At 40.3% G+C, this 18481-nt stretch overlaps 2 protein-coding genes across 2 annotated transcripts; one reads left to right on the plus strand and one right to left on the minus strand.

The window, feature by feature from the left end:
• Positions 1-1907: 1907 nt before the first annotated feature.
• Positions 1908-10124, minus strand: LOC131706940 (uncharacterized). Its single transcript, XM_059008897.1, has 4 exons — positions 10054-10124; positions 9404-9570; positions 4321-4488; positions 1908-3237 (listed from the first exon to the last, which is right to left on the minus strand). The coding sequence occupies exons 2-4, from the start codon at positions 9485-9487 to the stop codon at positions 2548-2550; spliced, it is 942 nt and encodes a 313-aa protein (XP_058864880.1). The 5' UTR covers positions 9488-9570; positions 10054-10124; the 3' UTR covers positions 1908-2547.
• Positions 10125-10555: 431 nt separating this feature from the next.
• On the plus strand, positions 10556-17667 carry LOC131706912 (antigen WC1.1-like). The gene is made up of 13 exons (XM_059008857.1): positions 10556-10601; positions 10923-11228; positions 11597-11908; positions 12227-12541; positions 13360-13662; positions 14189-14260; positions 14712-15029; positions 15442-15579; positions 16042-16140; positions 16479-16550; positions 16688-16774; positions 17146-17217; positions 17534-17667. The coding sequence occupies exons 1-13, from the start codon at positions 10556-10558 to the stop codon at positions 17665-17667; spliced, it is 2274 nt and encodes a 757-aa protein (XP_058864840.1).
• Positions 17668-18481: the final 814 nt, after the last annotated feature.

An 18481-nucleotide genomic window follows, 5' to 3' on the forward strand; every position in this document is an offset into this window, starting at 1 on the left:
ATTCGGATGCTTTCCTTTCAAGGCTGTTTTTATTGATTGATTTATTGAGTTTGTTAACTGGGATAGAACTGTAGAGGTATAGATTCTGGAGGCTGGGTTCCACCTGCAAACCTGCCTAAACCCAGCCTAGGTGAGGGGATACTGGTGTTCAGGTGGACACAGTAACTTCTCAATGCAGTAAACGGGATCTAAAATACATATATTGTGCAAGTTGAATTTGTTTCACTGTAAAGAAAGTCCCTGCTCAAGCACAGTGTATTTCCAGCTGTGTTGCATTGTAGAAATAACACTTCATGGTGCCACGGCTGTGTCTGCTGGTGAGCCTGCAACTTCACAAAGATGTAACTTCTAGATTATAGTGTGTTAATCTATCAGAATAGTCAGGCAGTGCTGCTGTTGAACTGAAGAACAAGTTGTACTGCAGCAGTTTAAAATGTTAAAAAGTGAATTGTAACATTGAGACCAATTTGTTTAAGCTGAATTGTATCTGATGCCCCTGTAATTTAAGTGGTTTATTATTATTATTATTATTATTATTATTAACATTATTATTATTTACATGGTGAATGATCATTTTATTATAAACTTCAGTGTTATACAGTCATATTATTCACGGTGCTGGCGCTCGACCCGTCTACATTATGTCTTATCGGGTTCATTTGTATATCTTGTATTGATGCAATTTTCTCACTGCTGCTTCCACAAATTGTCGCTTTTGTGTATTGATTTGTTTTGTTGATGGAGTTGCATCCCAGTGAGATTTGTCTGATTGCTAACATTTTGAAATCAATCAAAACCGTGTGATGAGATACAGTACTGGAGCGGGAAAAACACAGGGCTCCTCTGCTCATGTTTGCCTATGCCCTGGTTACTCAGTGTGTGTTTGTGATTGATAGATAGCTGTTTAATTTTATGACGGACAACGTCAAGTTTATTGACACGCTGGATGAGTACGTAATTCTCTCTTTCAAATATGGCATGTGTAATGTGCAGTGTAATCTTACACTGCACATTACACATGCCAGATTTGAAAGAGAGAATTACGTAATTAGCAGAAACCATATTTTTTGCTTTTGCTTCAGGTACATTTCTTATATTGGTATATCTATATTAAAAAAAAATAGCCGGAATGTTACCCAGGTACAGTTGAATTTAGGTTTTACGATTGATTTGAAGACTAGCTGACAAAAATTACATTTAGCTGAATATTTTCAACTGGCTTTTTAAACTTAAATGTGGCAATGCAAAAAACAAAACAAAAAACAAACAAACAAACAAACAAAAACAAAATAGTGCAACACATATGAATGTATTCTGAATATTTTTAAATTATTTTTAATGATGTCAGCAATGCTACTAGCAAGGTGCAAACCACTGGTCTAAGGGTTTGACTAGCCCGGTTGTTAAACATTTTCAAATCTGGAAATTACAAGCAGCATATCAACCGGTATTGTTAATTATCTATACACCTTCAGCCCCATGCCCATGATTTCATTTTTATTTTATTTAACCTTTATTTATCCAGGTGAGTCAGTTGAGAACAAATTCTCATTTACAATAACGACCTGACCAAGAGGTTCACACTACAGCAGTAAGAAAAAGAAAAAAAAATCAACACAATACAATACAAACTACAAAATCAGATACAATTATTATTATTTTTTTTTTTTTTCAATAGCAGTTTCAACTTGATAAAATCACACAATTATCAAGCACAAATATCGGTCAGCAAAGATTTTATTGCATTGTCATACAGTTATTATAGAACAAATGTTCCTAAATATTTAAATGCTTACCTGAAACGGTAAATACTAAATTGTAGAATATTTAGTTTTTTATGTCCATCTTTTAAACACATTCTATTTTCATCATTAGTGAATTATCAAACAAAATAAATAAATAAATAAATAAATAAATAAATAAATAAATAAAATATAAATAAATGTAAAAATAACAACAGACACGTGAAAGATCCCCTTTTGTCCTGACCTGGACAGAGCGATATTAAATAGTTCCGATCTGTGACGCAGTGTCTTTTTGGTTGAAGCAAACTAAACCAGCTGCCAGGTTAAGAGCTTTGGTGTAACAGGTAGTGCGTCAATAACTAAGGGAAACGTTTGCTGTATTTATTTTAATAAAAATATGTGCAGCCCATTTACACTGTTATTTCAGAAATGGGATTTTTCACTGGGAACTACATATTACACAGAAATGGGTACATTTCACGGAAATTGTGAAATCTGCATTTCACGGAAATTGTGAAAGCCTCAGTCCTGGAAGATCGTTGGTATGTTTCAACCGTCGAAGGCACGAAAAGCTTTGATCTCTGCAGCAGGATAGCAAGGTTCTTATATGAGATCATTAGCGCCGCGCTTTTATGCAGGACGCAGAGTGTAACTGCAACTAAACATGATGTGCTAACAAGCACTTTTTTCCCCCACGCTGTGCACGTGTTTCTTTTGCTGAAAAACGACATTATTTATAATTCGCATTGTACCCAGGGGACATGTCTACGTTTTGACCCCTCTCTTATCGTTAACATAATAATCATATTGAAAGACCGTTTAAAGAGACATTGTCACAATGTTTACCCCCTACTATTGTGAAGATATTAATGGTCAAAAATCGTAGTTTAAATTGAAACTGTTTGATCACTGGCACCAAATGTGACACCTGATCCAGAATATGAATGATACCTGATACCAGTATCGAGTGACACCTGATCCAAAATATGAATAATACCTGATACCAATATAGAGTGACACCTGATCCAGAATATGAATGATACCTGATACCAATATCGAGTGACACCTGATCCAGAATATGAATGATACCTGATACCAATATCGAGTGACACCTGATCCAAAATATGAATAATACCTGATACCAATATAGAGTGACACCTGATCCAGAATATGAATGATACCTGATACCAATATCTGGTGACATCAGTGAACTTGAATCACTTTCTTCTCTTTGAAGGCGGTGATGATCTGAGGCTGGTGAATGGAGGCAGCCCCTGTGCTGGGAGAGTGGAGATTCTTCATGAGGGACAGTGGGGGGCAGTTTGTAGTGATAGGTGGGATATGAGGGATGCAGGAGTTGTGTGTAAACAGCTGGGCTGCGGATCGGCTCTATCAGCACCAGACGAGGCTCACTTCGGAGCCGGTTCTGGTCCAATCTGGCTGGATGAGGTTTCCTGCAGGGGTTCTGAGTCAGCTCTGCGGGACTGTGGATCTGGAGGGTGGGGAAAGCATAACTGTGGTCACCATGAAGACGCTGGAGTGATCTGTTCAGGTAGGAAACACATAAATATATCTCTTAGGCTATGAAGAGTTTGGACAAAACATTAGAACCACCTTCCATCTGTAGCACACATGTTTTAAATGGGCCGCCCATCACATGACTGGTTTCTTTTCTTTTTTTAAATGGCATCCCTGACCTGTATTGTGCAATGTAAAAAGCGGGCTCTCCCTGTTGCAAATCACAATGGGCAAGATAGGGCTGGAGGTTATCAATTGTTTTGCAGGTGCTTCCATATTTTCTATTTTTTTCCTTTCAAAAACATTTAATTGCCATGGTGTAAACTGTAGCAGTGTGGATTATTGTTGTAAAATTGCTTGAACAGTAGGGGTGAATACCGTATTCCTTCAAATTTAAGACGCACTGTTTAAACCATTTTTTATTATTTTAAAAAAAAGCCTGTGTCTTAAATTCGAGAACAGTATAGTGATGCGTGCATTAAAATCACCAACAAAAGACAAGACTACCTGAGTACACAAGCAGCAATGTGACTGACTGCCGAGAAAAGACGAACAAAGACTGCACTGACCGATCTAGAATCATCCGTGACGTACAGGCAGCCATTTTCAAAGAAGCGCCATTATCTTCCTGAGGAATTTGAAGAGATGCTTTTACAATTTCAGCGTTTCGTTATTAGGCTCAGTTTTAACAAACAGTACCAGCTTGGACAGATCAGAAATGCTGACCAGACCCCTGTGTTTTTCGACATGCCAAGCAATACCACAGTTCACAAATTGAGAGAAAAACATGTGTGAGTAATCACGAGTGGAAATGAGAAGCACCACATCACTGTAATTGTGTGTGATACAGCAGACGGTCGCAAACTGACTCCATGTGCGTAATTGAGGTTGTGTCTTTGTAAATGCATATTTATTTGATGTTTTATTTTTTCCTCAAATTGAGGGTGGGAAATTTGGGCTGCGTCTTAAATTTGAAAGAATACGCTATCTATATTACACCAACATACACACAATCTAGCCTGGCAAGTCTTCATTCCAGTTTTCACCTTTCCCTCACCTTTACAATTGAGTACCAATCAATGTCAATTAGGTTCCGCAGCGAGTGTTTTAAAAGCCGACTGGAAGCGGATTTTCCTCTCATCCAGGACGCTGTCGTTTTTACTGCCGTGTTGCTGTACCGAGGCCAGAAACTTAAATTGTCTTTCAGCTGTACCTGAAGAATATCCTGTAACACAAAACTGAAACTGAGCTTTCTGAAAAAAAAATGTACAAAATCTGCATACACAAATGTATTTGAAAATATTCAGAAACCCCCTTCAATACTTAGATCCACAAACAAGGATGTTGTTATCCACGTGTGTTGGCTGTTTGATTAGTCAATAAAATATACAAACAAATAAAACATTTCATTGTATTACCTGTTCACTAGAAAACAGAGATTGTGACCCTTTTGTCTTCTCCAGATCCACACAACGTTGTGGTATCTGAACCCAGTATAAATGCATGTTTCAGGAAAACAATGTAGGATTCTCACATTGTTTCATTCTTCTTATGAACTGGAATATGATACTAGACAATGAATGATAACATATAAGGGCAAAGGCAATTTATTTACTGAGTTTCAACCTCTTTAAATAGATGTACAAATAACCCTCACTACTTTTTGTAATAGGCCGTTTTAACAGCTTGCCTACAGGATCTTGGCAGAGGTTAGTGCTGCAATGTGTCCGCTAGGTGGCACCAAAACACTGTTCAAAGTTTGTACATTCCAAAGGTCAGACTAATACATCCTGTTTAGCTGCATTAATTGCTGCATTGATCAGTGAAAAAAGAGAAATAATTAGGCTTCCTTTGCATGCGATCAAAACCTTTTGTTATCCTCCTCACTCAACAGCTTCCTCATTAGAAAGTATCAGAACTCCCTCACATCTTTTTTCTGATATGGCAGGGCAGCTTGCTGATCTTGTCGAAACCACAATACGAATTCACTCCATTGTTAATATGAGCTCATCTTATATTGCTGCTCTTTCAACTAAGCTCAATGTCCTTTGGATAGGACAGAAAGTGTGTTGCTTGAATAAACAAAGACAGAAAGTGACGTTTTAAATTACCAACCCCACACTGCTACTTGTCACTAATGACAGTTTTGCTCATTTCACATCTACAGACTACTGCACTGTGGCAGCATAAACTGTTCACTGCTCTGTATATATATATATATAAAACAAGCATGACTACAAACAAAACTGGAATAGGCAGGGCTTCATTTTGTTGCTTAAAAATGGATCATTTAAAAGCCTTTCAGTCAGTATGTGATTGTAACACAATACAAAAATGAACCAGAGAGATAAGTGAATCAGACTTGTCAGGTGCCCAGAGTTTTATAATGAAGGAAATAAAGATGTTTAGGTGGCAGCCTTACTGACAGGATCCTTTATTGCTTTCTTGAACTCTCTGATTAAAAATATGTCGTCTTGCTATCTTGCTACATCAATGGCATATTATTTACTTTTAATTTAATATATTTGAATTACCATGTCATGTTTGTATGAGGTTCGGTGAAAGAACTAACTGAATAATAATATTCACATGTTTTCCAAGGTGAAGTTTGTAATTATCTGTTAACTGTTGTTGCTTTGCTCCCAGAGTCTAATGTCTGCAGTTTTGTGATTTCAGACCATCGAGGAGTGCAGTTAAGTGGTGGCAGCGATCTCTGTTCTGGGAGAGTTGAAGTACAGCATGTAGAGACCTGGGGAACGGTCTGTGATGCTGACTTTGACTGGCAGGATGCAGAGGTTGTCTGTCGGGAGCTGAAGTGTGGAGTTCCTAAAGAGGTGCTGGGAGGAGCCCCTTTTGGAGAGGGGCAGGGTAAGGTCTGGTCTGAGGAGATGCAGTGCCAGGGAAAGGAGCCCCAGATCTATAAGTGTTTGACTTCACCCAGCAAGAAGCAGAGCTGCACACACAGGAACGACGTGGGCCTTGTCTGTTTCGGTGAGTCTATAACTTTGTTTATTAACCCGGGGCCATAAACATTATGGGTGGATATCAAGCAAGTCATTTAGACAAATGTTTCAATGAGAATTCTGTATCAAAGTTTTTACAATGTGGGCTCTGTGTTTTTGCTTTAGGAGGCTCAAGTGTAAAAGAAAGTAAGACATGCAAACTGAAAACTTTTTTTAACCAGACAGCATGTTTATATTACCCCTGTACAGCCTCATTACATTGGTTATCAGTGTGTGAATGCATTGCTCTGCCTTATCTGTCTGAACTGCTCTCTCTTTACATCCCTAGCCACACTTTGCATTCTCCTGACACAGGGCGCTTGCAATTCCTTAGCAAAGGGAGAAAGAGCCTTTTCCTATTATCCTCCTAACCTTTGGAACTCTCTGCTGGCCTCAGTCAGATTTCTCTTTAAACTGTTTTGTGAGTTGTGAGCTGCTCTGAGGAGTTGTCTTGGTGTTGCTGCTATTGTTATGAATTGAAAATATATATTTTTCTGTGCTTCTTTTAAAACTGCACAAAGGAGACCTATACAACTAATGGAAGCTCACACCAGGACATATGGAAAGTAATAAATACAGGGAAGCTCAGGGTGCTGAATAGCGTTTGAAATGTTTCTCCCCTGGACAATGTTCATACGTGAATAGGTTTTGCAGCATTGCCAGTGGTAAATGCCTGCCTAAATTACATGGTAGACTATTTTTATAAATAAAATGCCATTTGAAACTGTAATAAACATCCTGTATCCATCCAATACAATTTCAAGAAGCTTAGCATACCATAAAGCATTTTTATATACATTGGATACAATTGAGCCATTACACTTCCTGTCCTATCCAAAGGACATTGAGCTTAGTTGAAAGAGCAGCAATATAAGATTAGCTCATATTAACAATAAAGTGAATTCGTATTGTGATTTCGACAAGATCAGCAAGGTGCCCTGCCATATCAGAAAAAAAGATGTGAGGGAGTTCTGACATGCCCTGTCATGTCATTTTATAAACGGATCCAGCAGCTGGTAACTTTATACATTTTCTGATTACTTTATACATGTACCCATGGACGTGGTTAAACCACTGAACTCTTTAAACCACTGGTTTGGTGAAAGGCTCACCGATCCGAACCTCATGAAGCCAGTATGCTGTTTTACACATGTTAAACTTCACTGATAAACTCTATAGTCTTTGATCCTACTGTTCTAACAGTGCAGTAGTTGTTATGACAAAGTCTAACATGCAGATGATTTAATGCTTTGCATTTGCCAAGGTAAGAAGATAATGAGATTATGGAAGAATTTTTTTTTTTTTTTACCGCATTATAAGCGCTACATGTGTGCTGCAACCACAAAGAGAACTGGTCTGCCTTACAGTTGTTTAAAATGATTTTGTTTCCAAAAACTGTTAGCTTGTCGATGCATAGGGGTAACATCTGTAGTTTAAGTATATTCACTTCCTGTGGAGATCTGGGTTCAGTACCTATTTCATTATTATTATTCACTGTTTAACACACAGTGAAAGTTTATTTAACTTACAGAATGCAAAACACAAAACTAGATTTACCTTAATCATCAATGTGGAAGAATAATATTGGAAATGTACAGGAAAATATGAAAATGATTTAACCAAAAATTATGTAAACATTATACTGTCTTGGAAAATCACAAAATAGTCCTGAGGCTGATGGGTCTATCAGATCTCTGTGTCATTTGTTAACATGATACTTCATTTATCAAATAACCACGTCCATGAGTAAATGTATGAAGTAATCAGAAAATGTATAAAGTTACCAGCTGCTGGATCCGTTTATAAAACGACCGAGGAAATGTTGGTAAATAGAGTGTAAATATATAAAGATAAAACGTCAGGTATGCGAGGTTGTGTAAAGAGATATTTCTGCTCGTATTAAGGTTTGATTTCTCTCAAATCAGCAATACGAGGGAAGATGAAATAATCTTTACTTCATTGATTCTATTTTCTTTTTTTAAGTCACATTATAGTATTTTTAAAATGTCCCCAAATATAAATATGAATATTTCCCAATACACCTTTATTTTTCCAGCCATAGTTTTGTTTTCAGTATTTAAAATATGGTAAGAATCTAATGTTACTGCTGATAACTTTCTGCATCGTTGTTTGTTTCTACACATAGCAGCTCCTTTCTACCTGAACAATATGCGTGTTATAACAACAGTATATGAGCAGGGAAGTGTTTAGTATAAGTTACTGCTTAATCAAAACTAATAATAATAATAATAATAATAATAATAATAATAATAATAGCAGCACACATTGTACCGTTACAGATAATTAAATAGGTATAATTATCTCTGTCTGTCATAATGTAAATACAATTTCACAGATCCACAACAGATTTTATCTAAGGTTGACTTCACAAATACATAATTTCACAATTTAAATAACAACAAAAAAACAGTTAAAAATAATGTGCACGAGCAATAGCCTGGTGTCTTTGTTAATCGAGCTTGAAGAATTAAGTAGCCCGTGTCTTAAATTCGAGTACAGTATAGTGATGCGTGCCTTAAAATCACAAACAAAAGACAAGACTACCTGAGTACACAAGCAGCAATGTGACTGACTGCCGAAAGCAACAACGTGACTTACTGCTGAGAAAAGATGAACCAAAACGTCACTGCCCGATCTCGAATCATCCGTGATGTACAGGCAGCCATTTTCTAAGAAGCGTCATTATCTCCTTGAGGAATTCGAAGAGACGCTTTTACAATTTCAGCGTTTCGTTATTAGGCTCAGTTTTAACAAACAGTACCAGCTTGGACAGACCGGAAATGCTGATCAGACCCCTGTATTTTCCGACATGCTAAGCAATACCTCAGTTCACAAATTGGGAGAAAAACAGGTGTGAGTGATCACGAGTGGAAATGAGAAGCACCACATCACTGTAATTGTGTGTGATAGCACACGGTCGCAAACTGCCTCCATATGCATAATTGAGGTTGTGTCTTTATAAATGCATATTTATTTCATGTTTTATTTTTTCCTCAATTTGAGGATGGGAAATTTGGGCTGCATCTTAAATTCAAAAAAATACGTTATCTATATTACACCAACATACACACAATCTAGCCTGGCAAGTCTTTATTCCAGTTTTCACTTGTCCCTCACCTTTACAATTGAGTACCAATCAATGGCAATTAGTTTCCGCAGTGAGTGTTTTAAAAGCCGACTGGAAGCGGATTTTCCTCTCATCTGGAACGCTTCTGTTTTTACTGCCGTGTTGCTGTACCGATCCAGAAACTTAAATTGTCTTTCAGCTGTCCCTGAAGAATATCCTGTAACACAAAACTGAAACTGAGCTTTCTGAAAAAAAATGTACAAAATCTGCATACACAAATGTATTTGAAACAATATCCACCACTGTGCAACCCCTGCACGCACACACCAACGAGATGGCATTGGCAGCAAATGCAGCTTCCGCGATGGAAACAGAAAGAAAGCGTCATAGCAATCAGCCTTTTGGTGCTCATTTATGTTTGTTTACTTTTAAGGCAAAAAATGTCCACATGTTTAAAGCAGTTGGCGTGTTGTTTTTGTTTACTAACCAACGTTAGTGAACAAAACTAAATAATGTTTCTTCTAAAGTCTCTTAAATAAATAATGTTTCTTCTAAAGTCTCTTAAATAAATAATGTTTCTTCTAAAGTCTCTTTAAAAATGTCATCTTCCTCACTCTACGAGGTTTCAACATCCTTTTTTTTGCAAACACTTGCTAGCTCCCTGCGTAGCCATGCTGCTTCTGTTCAGCTGGGTCCACACCTGAGTCGCTTATGTGGACGTCCCTGCAACTTGAACCAGCTGCTTCCAAGCAACCGCCTGAGCGACTTCTGTAGACATCGCGATCACGTGGCAATTCGAGAACTCTGATTGGTTCTTATAATGCTGACGGAACGGCTTGCTTACCTGTCATGAAGCTGCTCCAATTTTAAAAATGTCGGCGGTAAAATTAAACGGTTTCCTCCAGTTTTTAAGTGGAGTTGTTTTTTTTTCTTTAGGGAGTATGGCATTTAAAATAACAACAGCTGAAAAAATAATAACAGCCAACTCTTCCTCGTTAATTACTGGACACATTACGACCTGACCAAAAAAACAGTGTCACCTCAGTTGTCAAAAAATAAATAAAATAAATACAATTCTAAACTTGTAGACACGGGAAAAACCAAAAAAAAAAGAAAAAAAAACGTGTCAACTCAGTTGTCAAAACCAAAAAAAAAAACTACTCTCAGTTATCAACTTGACACCCACATCCTCTTTCACAGTTATGAAAACCCATTATCTTGTAAAGGGCATCTCTACAGTGAATAAAGGTAAAAATATTGCAGTCCAGAAGACAAACGTTTCACCTAAGGAAATGAAAAACACATCTTGTATAAATTGTTTGTATACTGAGTTAATTCTGTATTTTATTCAGTTGAGAAACAAGTCTTGTAAATGACTGATTTTTAAATAAAAATACACTGAACATGTGACTCAAGGATCGGATTAGTAAAACAGATTTCCAATGATCAGGAATCAAGAACTAATGTATTACCTGATAGTGCTTTACAACAATCAACAGGTATGTATGCACTGCAAAGGTAACAGGGAGCGACTCCACTAACTTTACTGTCAATATGCTTACTCCGCAGGATACAGGCTGGTGAATGGCTCTGATTCCTGTTCTGGCCGAGTGGAGCTGCATCATGAAGGAGTCTGGTGGACGGTCTGCGATCGCTATTGGGATCTGCAAGATGCCACAGTTCTCTGTCAGCAGCTGAAATGTGGATATGCTGTAGCCGTCCTTGGAAAGGCCCATTTTGGGCAAGGCAGTGGTCAAATCTGGGCTGATAAATTTAACTGTGAGGGCAGCGAGGCAGACTTATTTAAGTGCCCCGTCTCTGAATACGGACGAGGTGACTGCATTCATGAGAATGATGCTGGTGTTATTTGTACTGGTGAGTAGTGTTCACTTTATGAGAGATGCTGAAAAGGTCTATTGATTTATATTCAGATGGAACCCCCCTCGTGTGACCATGAAGTGCGCCTTTTCAGATCTTACTTCACAATAAGAGAAAACCTTTTTGATGTCTCGTTTCTAGTTCCAGTCCGCTATTCTCACATCTGAATATCATAACACTGCAATCATACTGACTAACTCTCTGTATCGAAATGTAGGTCTTCCATTTTCCTGAATGAACTTGCATTATAACTTCCATTGCCAAGTGAACAATTTTAACCATTTAGTTTTTTTCATACTGTACCATATATAGCAATCTCTCTGTTTTGTGTTTCATGCACTCTACTCGCTCTCCTTTGCTCCCAGCACAGGCAGGTCGAGTCCGGTTGGCAGCTGGACTGAGTCGCTGTGAAGGCCGGGTGGAAGTTTACTACAACAGGACCTGGGGGAGAGTTCTCCACGACTCCTGGGGCATCACAGAGGCTTCCGTGGTGTGCAGAGAGCTGGACTGTGGCTCTACAATGGAAGTCTCTAACTCCTCTCGATACGGGACAGGGCACAGTGATGTGTGTCTGACAGGCATTCGCTGCACCGGGGACGAGTCCCATCTGATAAACTGCAGCCTTCCACAGCAAGTCAGCTGCAGTACCAGTAACGGTGCGGCTGTGCTGTGCTCCAGTGAGTGCATTTCAAAAACATGATCTCACAAATAAAATATCTCCATATGTATTGAGGTGTCCATCCTGTAATACAAGGACACTTCTCATTTATGTTTCAGCTTTTATAATAAGCCCTTTTGTAGCTAGACTACTTCAAACCTCTCACAAGAACTTCTTTGGAAACAAGACTGAATGCTGAAAGGGGTTGATCTTAATGCTTCTGATTCATTATTGATCACTGATTCTGTCCCTCTAGATCACATGGTATTCAGGCTGTATGACGACACAGTATTATTGAATTGATTATTGGTCACTGACTCTGATTCTTTCCCCCTAGATCACACGGCCCTCAGGCTGGTTGGGGGAGGAGGTGCCTGCGCTGGGAGGGTGGAGGTTTATCACAACGGCTCCTGGGGGACGGTCTGCGATGACTCCTGGGACCTGGCAGATGCTGAGGTGGTGTGTAAGCAGCTCCAGTGTGGGACGGCAGTCAACGCCTCAGTGTCAGCCTCATTCGGCCAGGGGACCGGACCCATCTGGCTGGACGAGCTGCGCTGTCAGGGGAACGAATCGGCTCTGTGGGGGTGTGCCTCAGGAGGGTGGGGGCAACACAACTGCAACCACAAGGAGGACGCGGGAGTCGTGTGTTCAGGTACAGGACTGCAATAACTCACCATGCCTAACCAGCCCACTGCCAGCCCCCACAAAAATAAATGCAAAATTCTCATTTAGTATGCTCATGTATCAGTCACTACTGTGCCATCTTACTACTGTGACTCTTTCTATGTTACACATGACTCTGTGAATCATACCCTTACACTTCAATTCAATAACTGTACCAATAGAAAGCTGCAGCAAAGTAATCACACAAACAACATGTTGTGTCTTCATACATGCACAGGAAATGAAACTACAGGCTATGCTCATTAAAATTAAACATTTCCATTCACTGTATTCACATGTAATAATGGAAGTTTGACACACAAAGTGACTGTCTTAGATAACGTCAAGTTGCTTCACAATTGAGTAAGCGCTTCTCTAGATAAATGTAAAATACATGAAGACGGGTAATTGGTTTTAAAAGAAAGGGAAAAGGCCAGTTGGATAAGACTTTACCTTTCAGTTTAACAGCAGGATTTTGTAAGGTGTTAGTGAGATATGAAAGTTATGAAGGAAGCAATATAAATGAAAACATAGACGCACAACAATGGTTTTAAAATGTTTTACTTGAGCTGTTTGTATTTATTCATTCTGATTGCATTTGTGCTTATTTTGATTGCAATTTGTTTAACATTTCCAATAATTAAGAAATATACCAAGGAGTATGTATGCTCACCTCCACCAGGCAGGGGGTAGTTAATCCATTTCATGATTTCACTTTTACTGAAAATGTTTTAATGAAGCAGAAGTTTTGTAATCTGGAATGTCTACATGCATCTTGCTAACGTATTTCTATTGTTTGTGACACAGAGTTCAAGAAGCTGAGACTGTCTCGGGGCTGTTCTGGACTGGCAGAGGTTTTCTACAATGGCACCTGGGGCAGCGTCTGCTATAACGGCATGGATAAAAACACAGTTAAGATGATATGCCGTGAGGTCAACTGTGGAGAGAGTTCTGAAATATCAATGCCACTTCCAGCATTCAGCACTGCGCTCAAGTGGCTTGATAATGTTGAATGCAGAAGGCATGACTCTACACTGTGGCAGTGTCCATCTTCACCCTGGGGTCAAAACGAATGCTGGGACAATGAGGTGGCTGAGATTGACTGCAAAGGTAAAGATCTCTCTCTGATTTTCTTCTGCTGGTGACCTAATGGCTCAGCAGCTAAACAGCCACCCGAAAGACCACAGCTTTAAATCCTGTTCCAGTGATAACCGGAACATGCCTCCCCGAACACCGGCAATACAACGTGAAGTTGTGTTATTGGAGGCACTGCTCTTTCTAAGAGGGGTGTAGTTGACATCTCCAACCCTAGAGCAGCAGATACTGAGCCCTGACCAAACTTACTGTAATACCCACCACACTGGAGAGGCCAGAGCAGGGCTGTGCTCAGCTACAGTGGTATTTGTTAATTGATTTAGTTATTTAATCAGGATTAATGCACTACATATTTCAGCTTGTAAACTCATTCCTTCAGTATGAGTTTACAAGATGAAACTTTAGGGATACAAGTTGGCATACTGCACCTGTGAGCTTCCCTGTGGCCATGTCTCCACTATACTCACCACCAAGAGACACAAAACATACCCATGCTTTAGCAGTGTGAATAAAACACAATTTTTTTGTTTGTTTTTAACAGTGGAAAAGAAGCCAACTGTCTCCAGCATACCAGAGACCTGCTCTGAAGACCTCACTCAGGAGCACTGCTCAGGTGGGTTCGTATTTCATTGACTTGACCCTTGAGAATTATTAGTTTCATTCTAACTGATATCACACATAGAAATATCCAATTGTAAAAGTAATGCATACAATTAGTCATTTTACAGTGACATACTGTATTAAGTACAGGTAGGGAAGGGTATCCAAACATGTCAAAGATGTCTTATTCCTATACAATTGTGAATTGTTACCTGTTTACCGTTCATTTGAGCCAAATTTGTAATTTTCTGCTGATTAAAATTAGCAATCTCATAATTTCCAATAGTAAAGAGACTACAAAGCAGGACAACTTATAACAGACCTTAAGGGAAAGGTTTGTGTATTCTTTATAAGTGAACAATGGAACAATGCATTCCTAGATGTGAATACCAAGTCTACCTCTAATAGTCACACAGCAGCCTCTGAGCTGAACTGATTCAGTAAGCCCTGCTGTTTTATTCCAGAGCCAGCAGAGCTGAGGCTAGCTGGAAGCTCAAGTCCCTGCTCCGGACGGGTGGAGGTGCGGTTCGAGGGGTCCTGGGGGACAGTCTGCGATGACTCCTGGGACCTGAAGGACGCCCAGGTGGTGTGCAGACAACTAGGCTGTGGGGCAGCAGAGAGCGCAGGGGGGGGTGAGGCTACGTTTGGACAAGGGAACGGCATCATCTGGCTGGACAAGGTGAACTGCAGGGGCAGCGAGATGCATCTGTGGGACTGCCAGCACTCTCCACTGAGACACAATGACTGCAACCACAAAGAGGACGCATGGGTTACCTGTGCAGGTGAGAGAGGGGGTTATCTGAGCAGGGGAGATGGGGAATGAGCTGTACTGGGGAGATGCTCTGTTGTGTTAGACAGGGAGTACTTGCTTACATTGCAAATATTAACAGTCATTTCATTTTGTTTTACAGGTGTTCCAACTACTGTCAGCTCTCCATTAAAAATAGGTAAAAGTAGCACCTTTTAAACTTCACAGACACTACTCTCTTATACACATAAACACAAAAGCACAGCTCTAGGGGGAAATGTTTCTTACTGTGTAGCGTTCTGAATTTGGGAGTCGTGTGGATAAAAGAAGGGAGGCCTCAGTTAGGGCTTTCCTATGTAAGTAATGTGAATACAGCTTTTTTGCTTTATTTACAGTACAGAACCCAACTGTTTACAGAAGTGTCTGTCTGTCCTCCTCTCCAACAGAAGTCTCTCCATCCAGGCTGCAGCCACAGACAGACATGACCATCCCAGTGATAGCCTGCATCGTGCTGGGAGCTCTGCTCTTTGTGGTGTTGGTCCTGTTAGCCGGGCAGCTGCAGCACAACAGGATGTTGAGGAGAGGTAGGGAACAAATCCCTTTAAAGAGACGCAAGCTCAGGAAGGTGACACACTCCGGTCCTAATGAGCTGTTCTAGGATTGTATTCAGTAATGCCCTACACCGGAATTTTAAATCTGCAGTGCTTTCCAGACAACACAAATGCACTACCCAGATCCTTTATAGCAGAGGTCATTGTTCTGTGCATCTCAGATGACAATTTATAAATCATTCTCTTTTATTAATGATCTGGTTAGAGAAAAAGCTTGTATTGACTCACATGTGCGATACCAGCCTGCTGCAGTAGGGGCAGCAGAGGACACAATCTTGACAAGTTCTGTCATTAATTAAAGAGCTGTTAAAATGGAAGTTTTAAATAAAGAAAAGAAATGGTGTTCTTGCACTGTGGATCACTGAAGGCTGTGCTGTTCAGTACAGTGTGTGCAGAGCTGTGTCACTGTGAATGAGAACCTGTTTCCTCCCATAGGGATTGCTGAGGAGGAGCTTGACCCCTTCCATGAAGCCGTTTACGAGGAGATTGAGTACAAACTGGCCAGACGGGGAACCTATGATGCGTCCAGGAGAGGTGAGTAAGAGGGGAGGGGGAGTGGAGAAAGAGAGAGCCAACACACACATCACACTGCCACACAATCCACAAACATGTCTCAAAGCAGCAGACTTGTAAACCTCTCATCACAGGAAACACTACAAAGAGTGGGAGACAGACAGGAACAGACCAGCAAACAGTAGATAATATGTAGTTACTTAGGGTGTAGATCTCAAAACCACTGTTTAATTTCCTATCCTGAATTCAGTAATCCAAACATTGAACAACAGCTACAATAGTAGACCGTGTGCAACAAGTAGCAGGTAGTGAATTTGCAGAGTGAAAGCAGGCAGCACTAACCCTGTCTCCTGTTCCAGGGAGTTTCCTTTCCGATGAGCTGCCCTCTGACTACGATGATGTGGAGGACAGTGAGGGGAACCCCATCCCAGGTAAGGGGGGGCTGTGTTACAAACCTATGAAGAAACAATTCTCTCACCTATATCACTGATTCTGTTCTCTGTCTGGTTTAGGTGAAGCAGTGCTCTCTCTGGTCTGTAACACTAATGCTGTTCTCTGTCTCTTTTAGGTGAATCGATGCCCTCTCTGGAAGGACAGACCCCAGGGTACTATGACGATGCCGTCCCTATGAACAGTAACCCAGAAGATTTATCAGGTGAGTTCTTGCAGACAAGCCCTGTAGAGGAGCCCTGCACCAAACCCAGTCTTGGAGAAAGTAAATGTATTCAATCAGGTTCCTAATTTAGCTCACGTTTGTCAAACCCTCAGTCACTGCATATTGTTTGTGCAGGTAAGTCCCAGGACTGTGCAACATCCCCCGCCATGCCTGTTGAGCAGTAGAGTGGGTTTGATTCTAGGGTGCCAAGTAGTTTTTCTGCATTTGATGGGTCAGGCTTAATGTTATGTAAACAGTTTTATTTAGCACTGTGAACCCTGTAACTCTGTTAGTGGACAATAGGAGGGAATTAATATGCTGTGGGTGAAAGCAGGTCAAACTCCAGAGCTAACCTTGATTCCTGTTCCTAGGGAGTTTCCATTCCGACAAACATCCCTCTGGCTACTATGATGTGGAGGACAGTGAGGGGAACCCCATCCAAGGTAAGGGGCACTGGAGTCTATAGTGGGGAGGGATTGGGAGGGCCCCTCAGATATCCTGCCCCGCTTCAGCAAAGCACACCCTACTGCCCCAGGAGCAGCACGCTGTGGGGGAGCCTGTAACTGCCCCACTCCCACCTCTTCCAGCAGGTGTCACTACCAGGCAGTGGAGTTTGAGAAGTTCTGAATCTCTCAGAAACCACCCATGGCACTCTAATCACACCCATTGCTTAAACCAATCCCTGACCCCAGATCTGTGTGAACCCTCCCACTCTGTAAACCCAACCAATCCCTGATTTTGTGTGTCTCTCTTTGTCAGGTTTTCCCCTCACTCCCCCTGGAGAGGAGAGTGCCCGGGCCACACTGCCCCCTGAAGAAGGACCCGCTGCACCTGACAGGACTGACTACGATGATGTTGGGGAGGAGTCTCCAGGAGAGGGTGGGGCGCTGTGAGGCTGGCAGTGTGTCTGGAGGGGAATAGAGGGGCAGCTGGAGCCCCCTAGAGTTCTAGATCTGTAAGAGCGCCATCAACTGTAAACCTGCCAGACAGTTTCATTGCAGTTCCAGCCTTCCTCTGGGATTTCACTGTGAAACTCCATTGGCTGAAAATTTAGCAGGCTTCATGTAAAAAATGAATGTTTCCCTTTATGTTGCAAAATTGCATCTTGTTACAAACAAGCATCAAATTAGGAAACCATGTCTCGAATGCTAATTGAACGTTGAAAGAAACTAAGAAATTATATTTTCCCAAGAAAAATAAATCATCAAATTATGATTGTTGCAAAGCAACATCAAAGATCAGTATTATATATATGTATATATTTTAAAAAATCACTGTTTCTGGCTACCAAAGTAACTGAAACCGTTCAAAATGTAACTAATAGTCATTGGGTGGGTTTTGTGAAACACATTGTTATAACAATGGTTTTTGTGTGCACCCCCATCACAATTATGAAGGTATGTACAGATTTCCAAATGTAAAGGAAATTCACTTGACAGTCTGCTGTCTGTGTATTTTGTATCCGTTTTTTCTAGCAATGTCTCTTCTGGTCAGATTTTCTTTTAAATCCAGTACATAGTCTTTAAATACAGATTGTGTTTTAATAGGGGTCTGTGTTCCCTCTTTCAGCCTGTAATTGTGGTGTTGTGCAGTTTGAAAGGGGATCTGGTTTGAAAATTAATTGTTTTGAAATTCCATTGTAAAGTTTGGATATACAGAATTCCTGTAGCCCAACTCTTGACAGTTACCCTGTTTGTAATTCATTTG

The sequence above is a fragment of the Acipenser ruthenus genome, chromosome 38, assembly GCF_902713425.1.
Source record: "Acipenser ruthenus chromosome 38, fAciRut3.2 maternal haplotype, whole genome shotgun sequence".
Lineage (NCBI taxonomy): Eukaryota > Metazoa > Chordata > Actinopteri > Acipenseriformes > Acipenseridae > Acipenser > Acipenser ruthenus.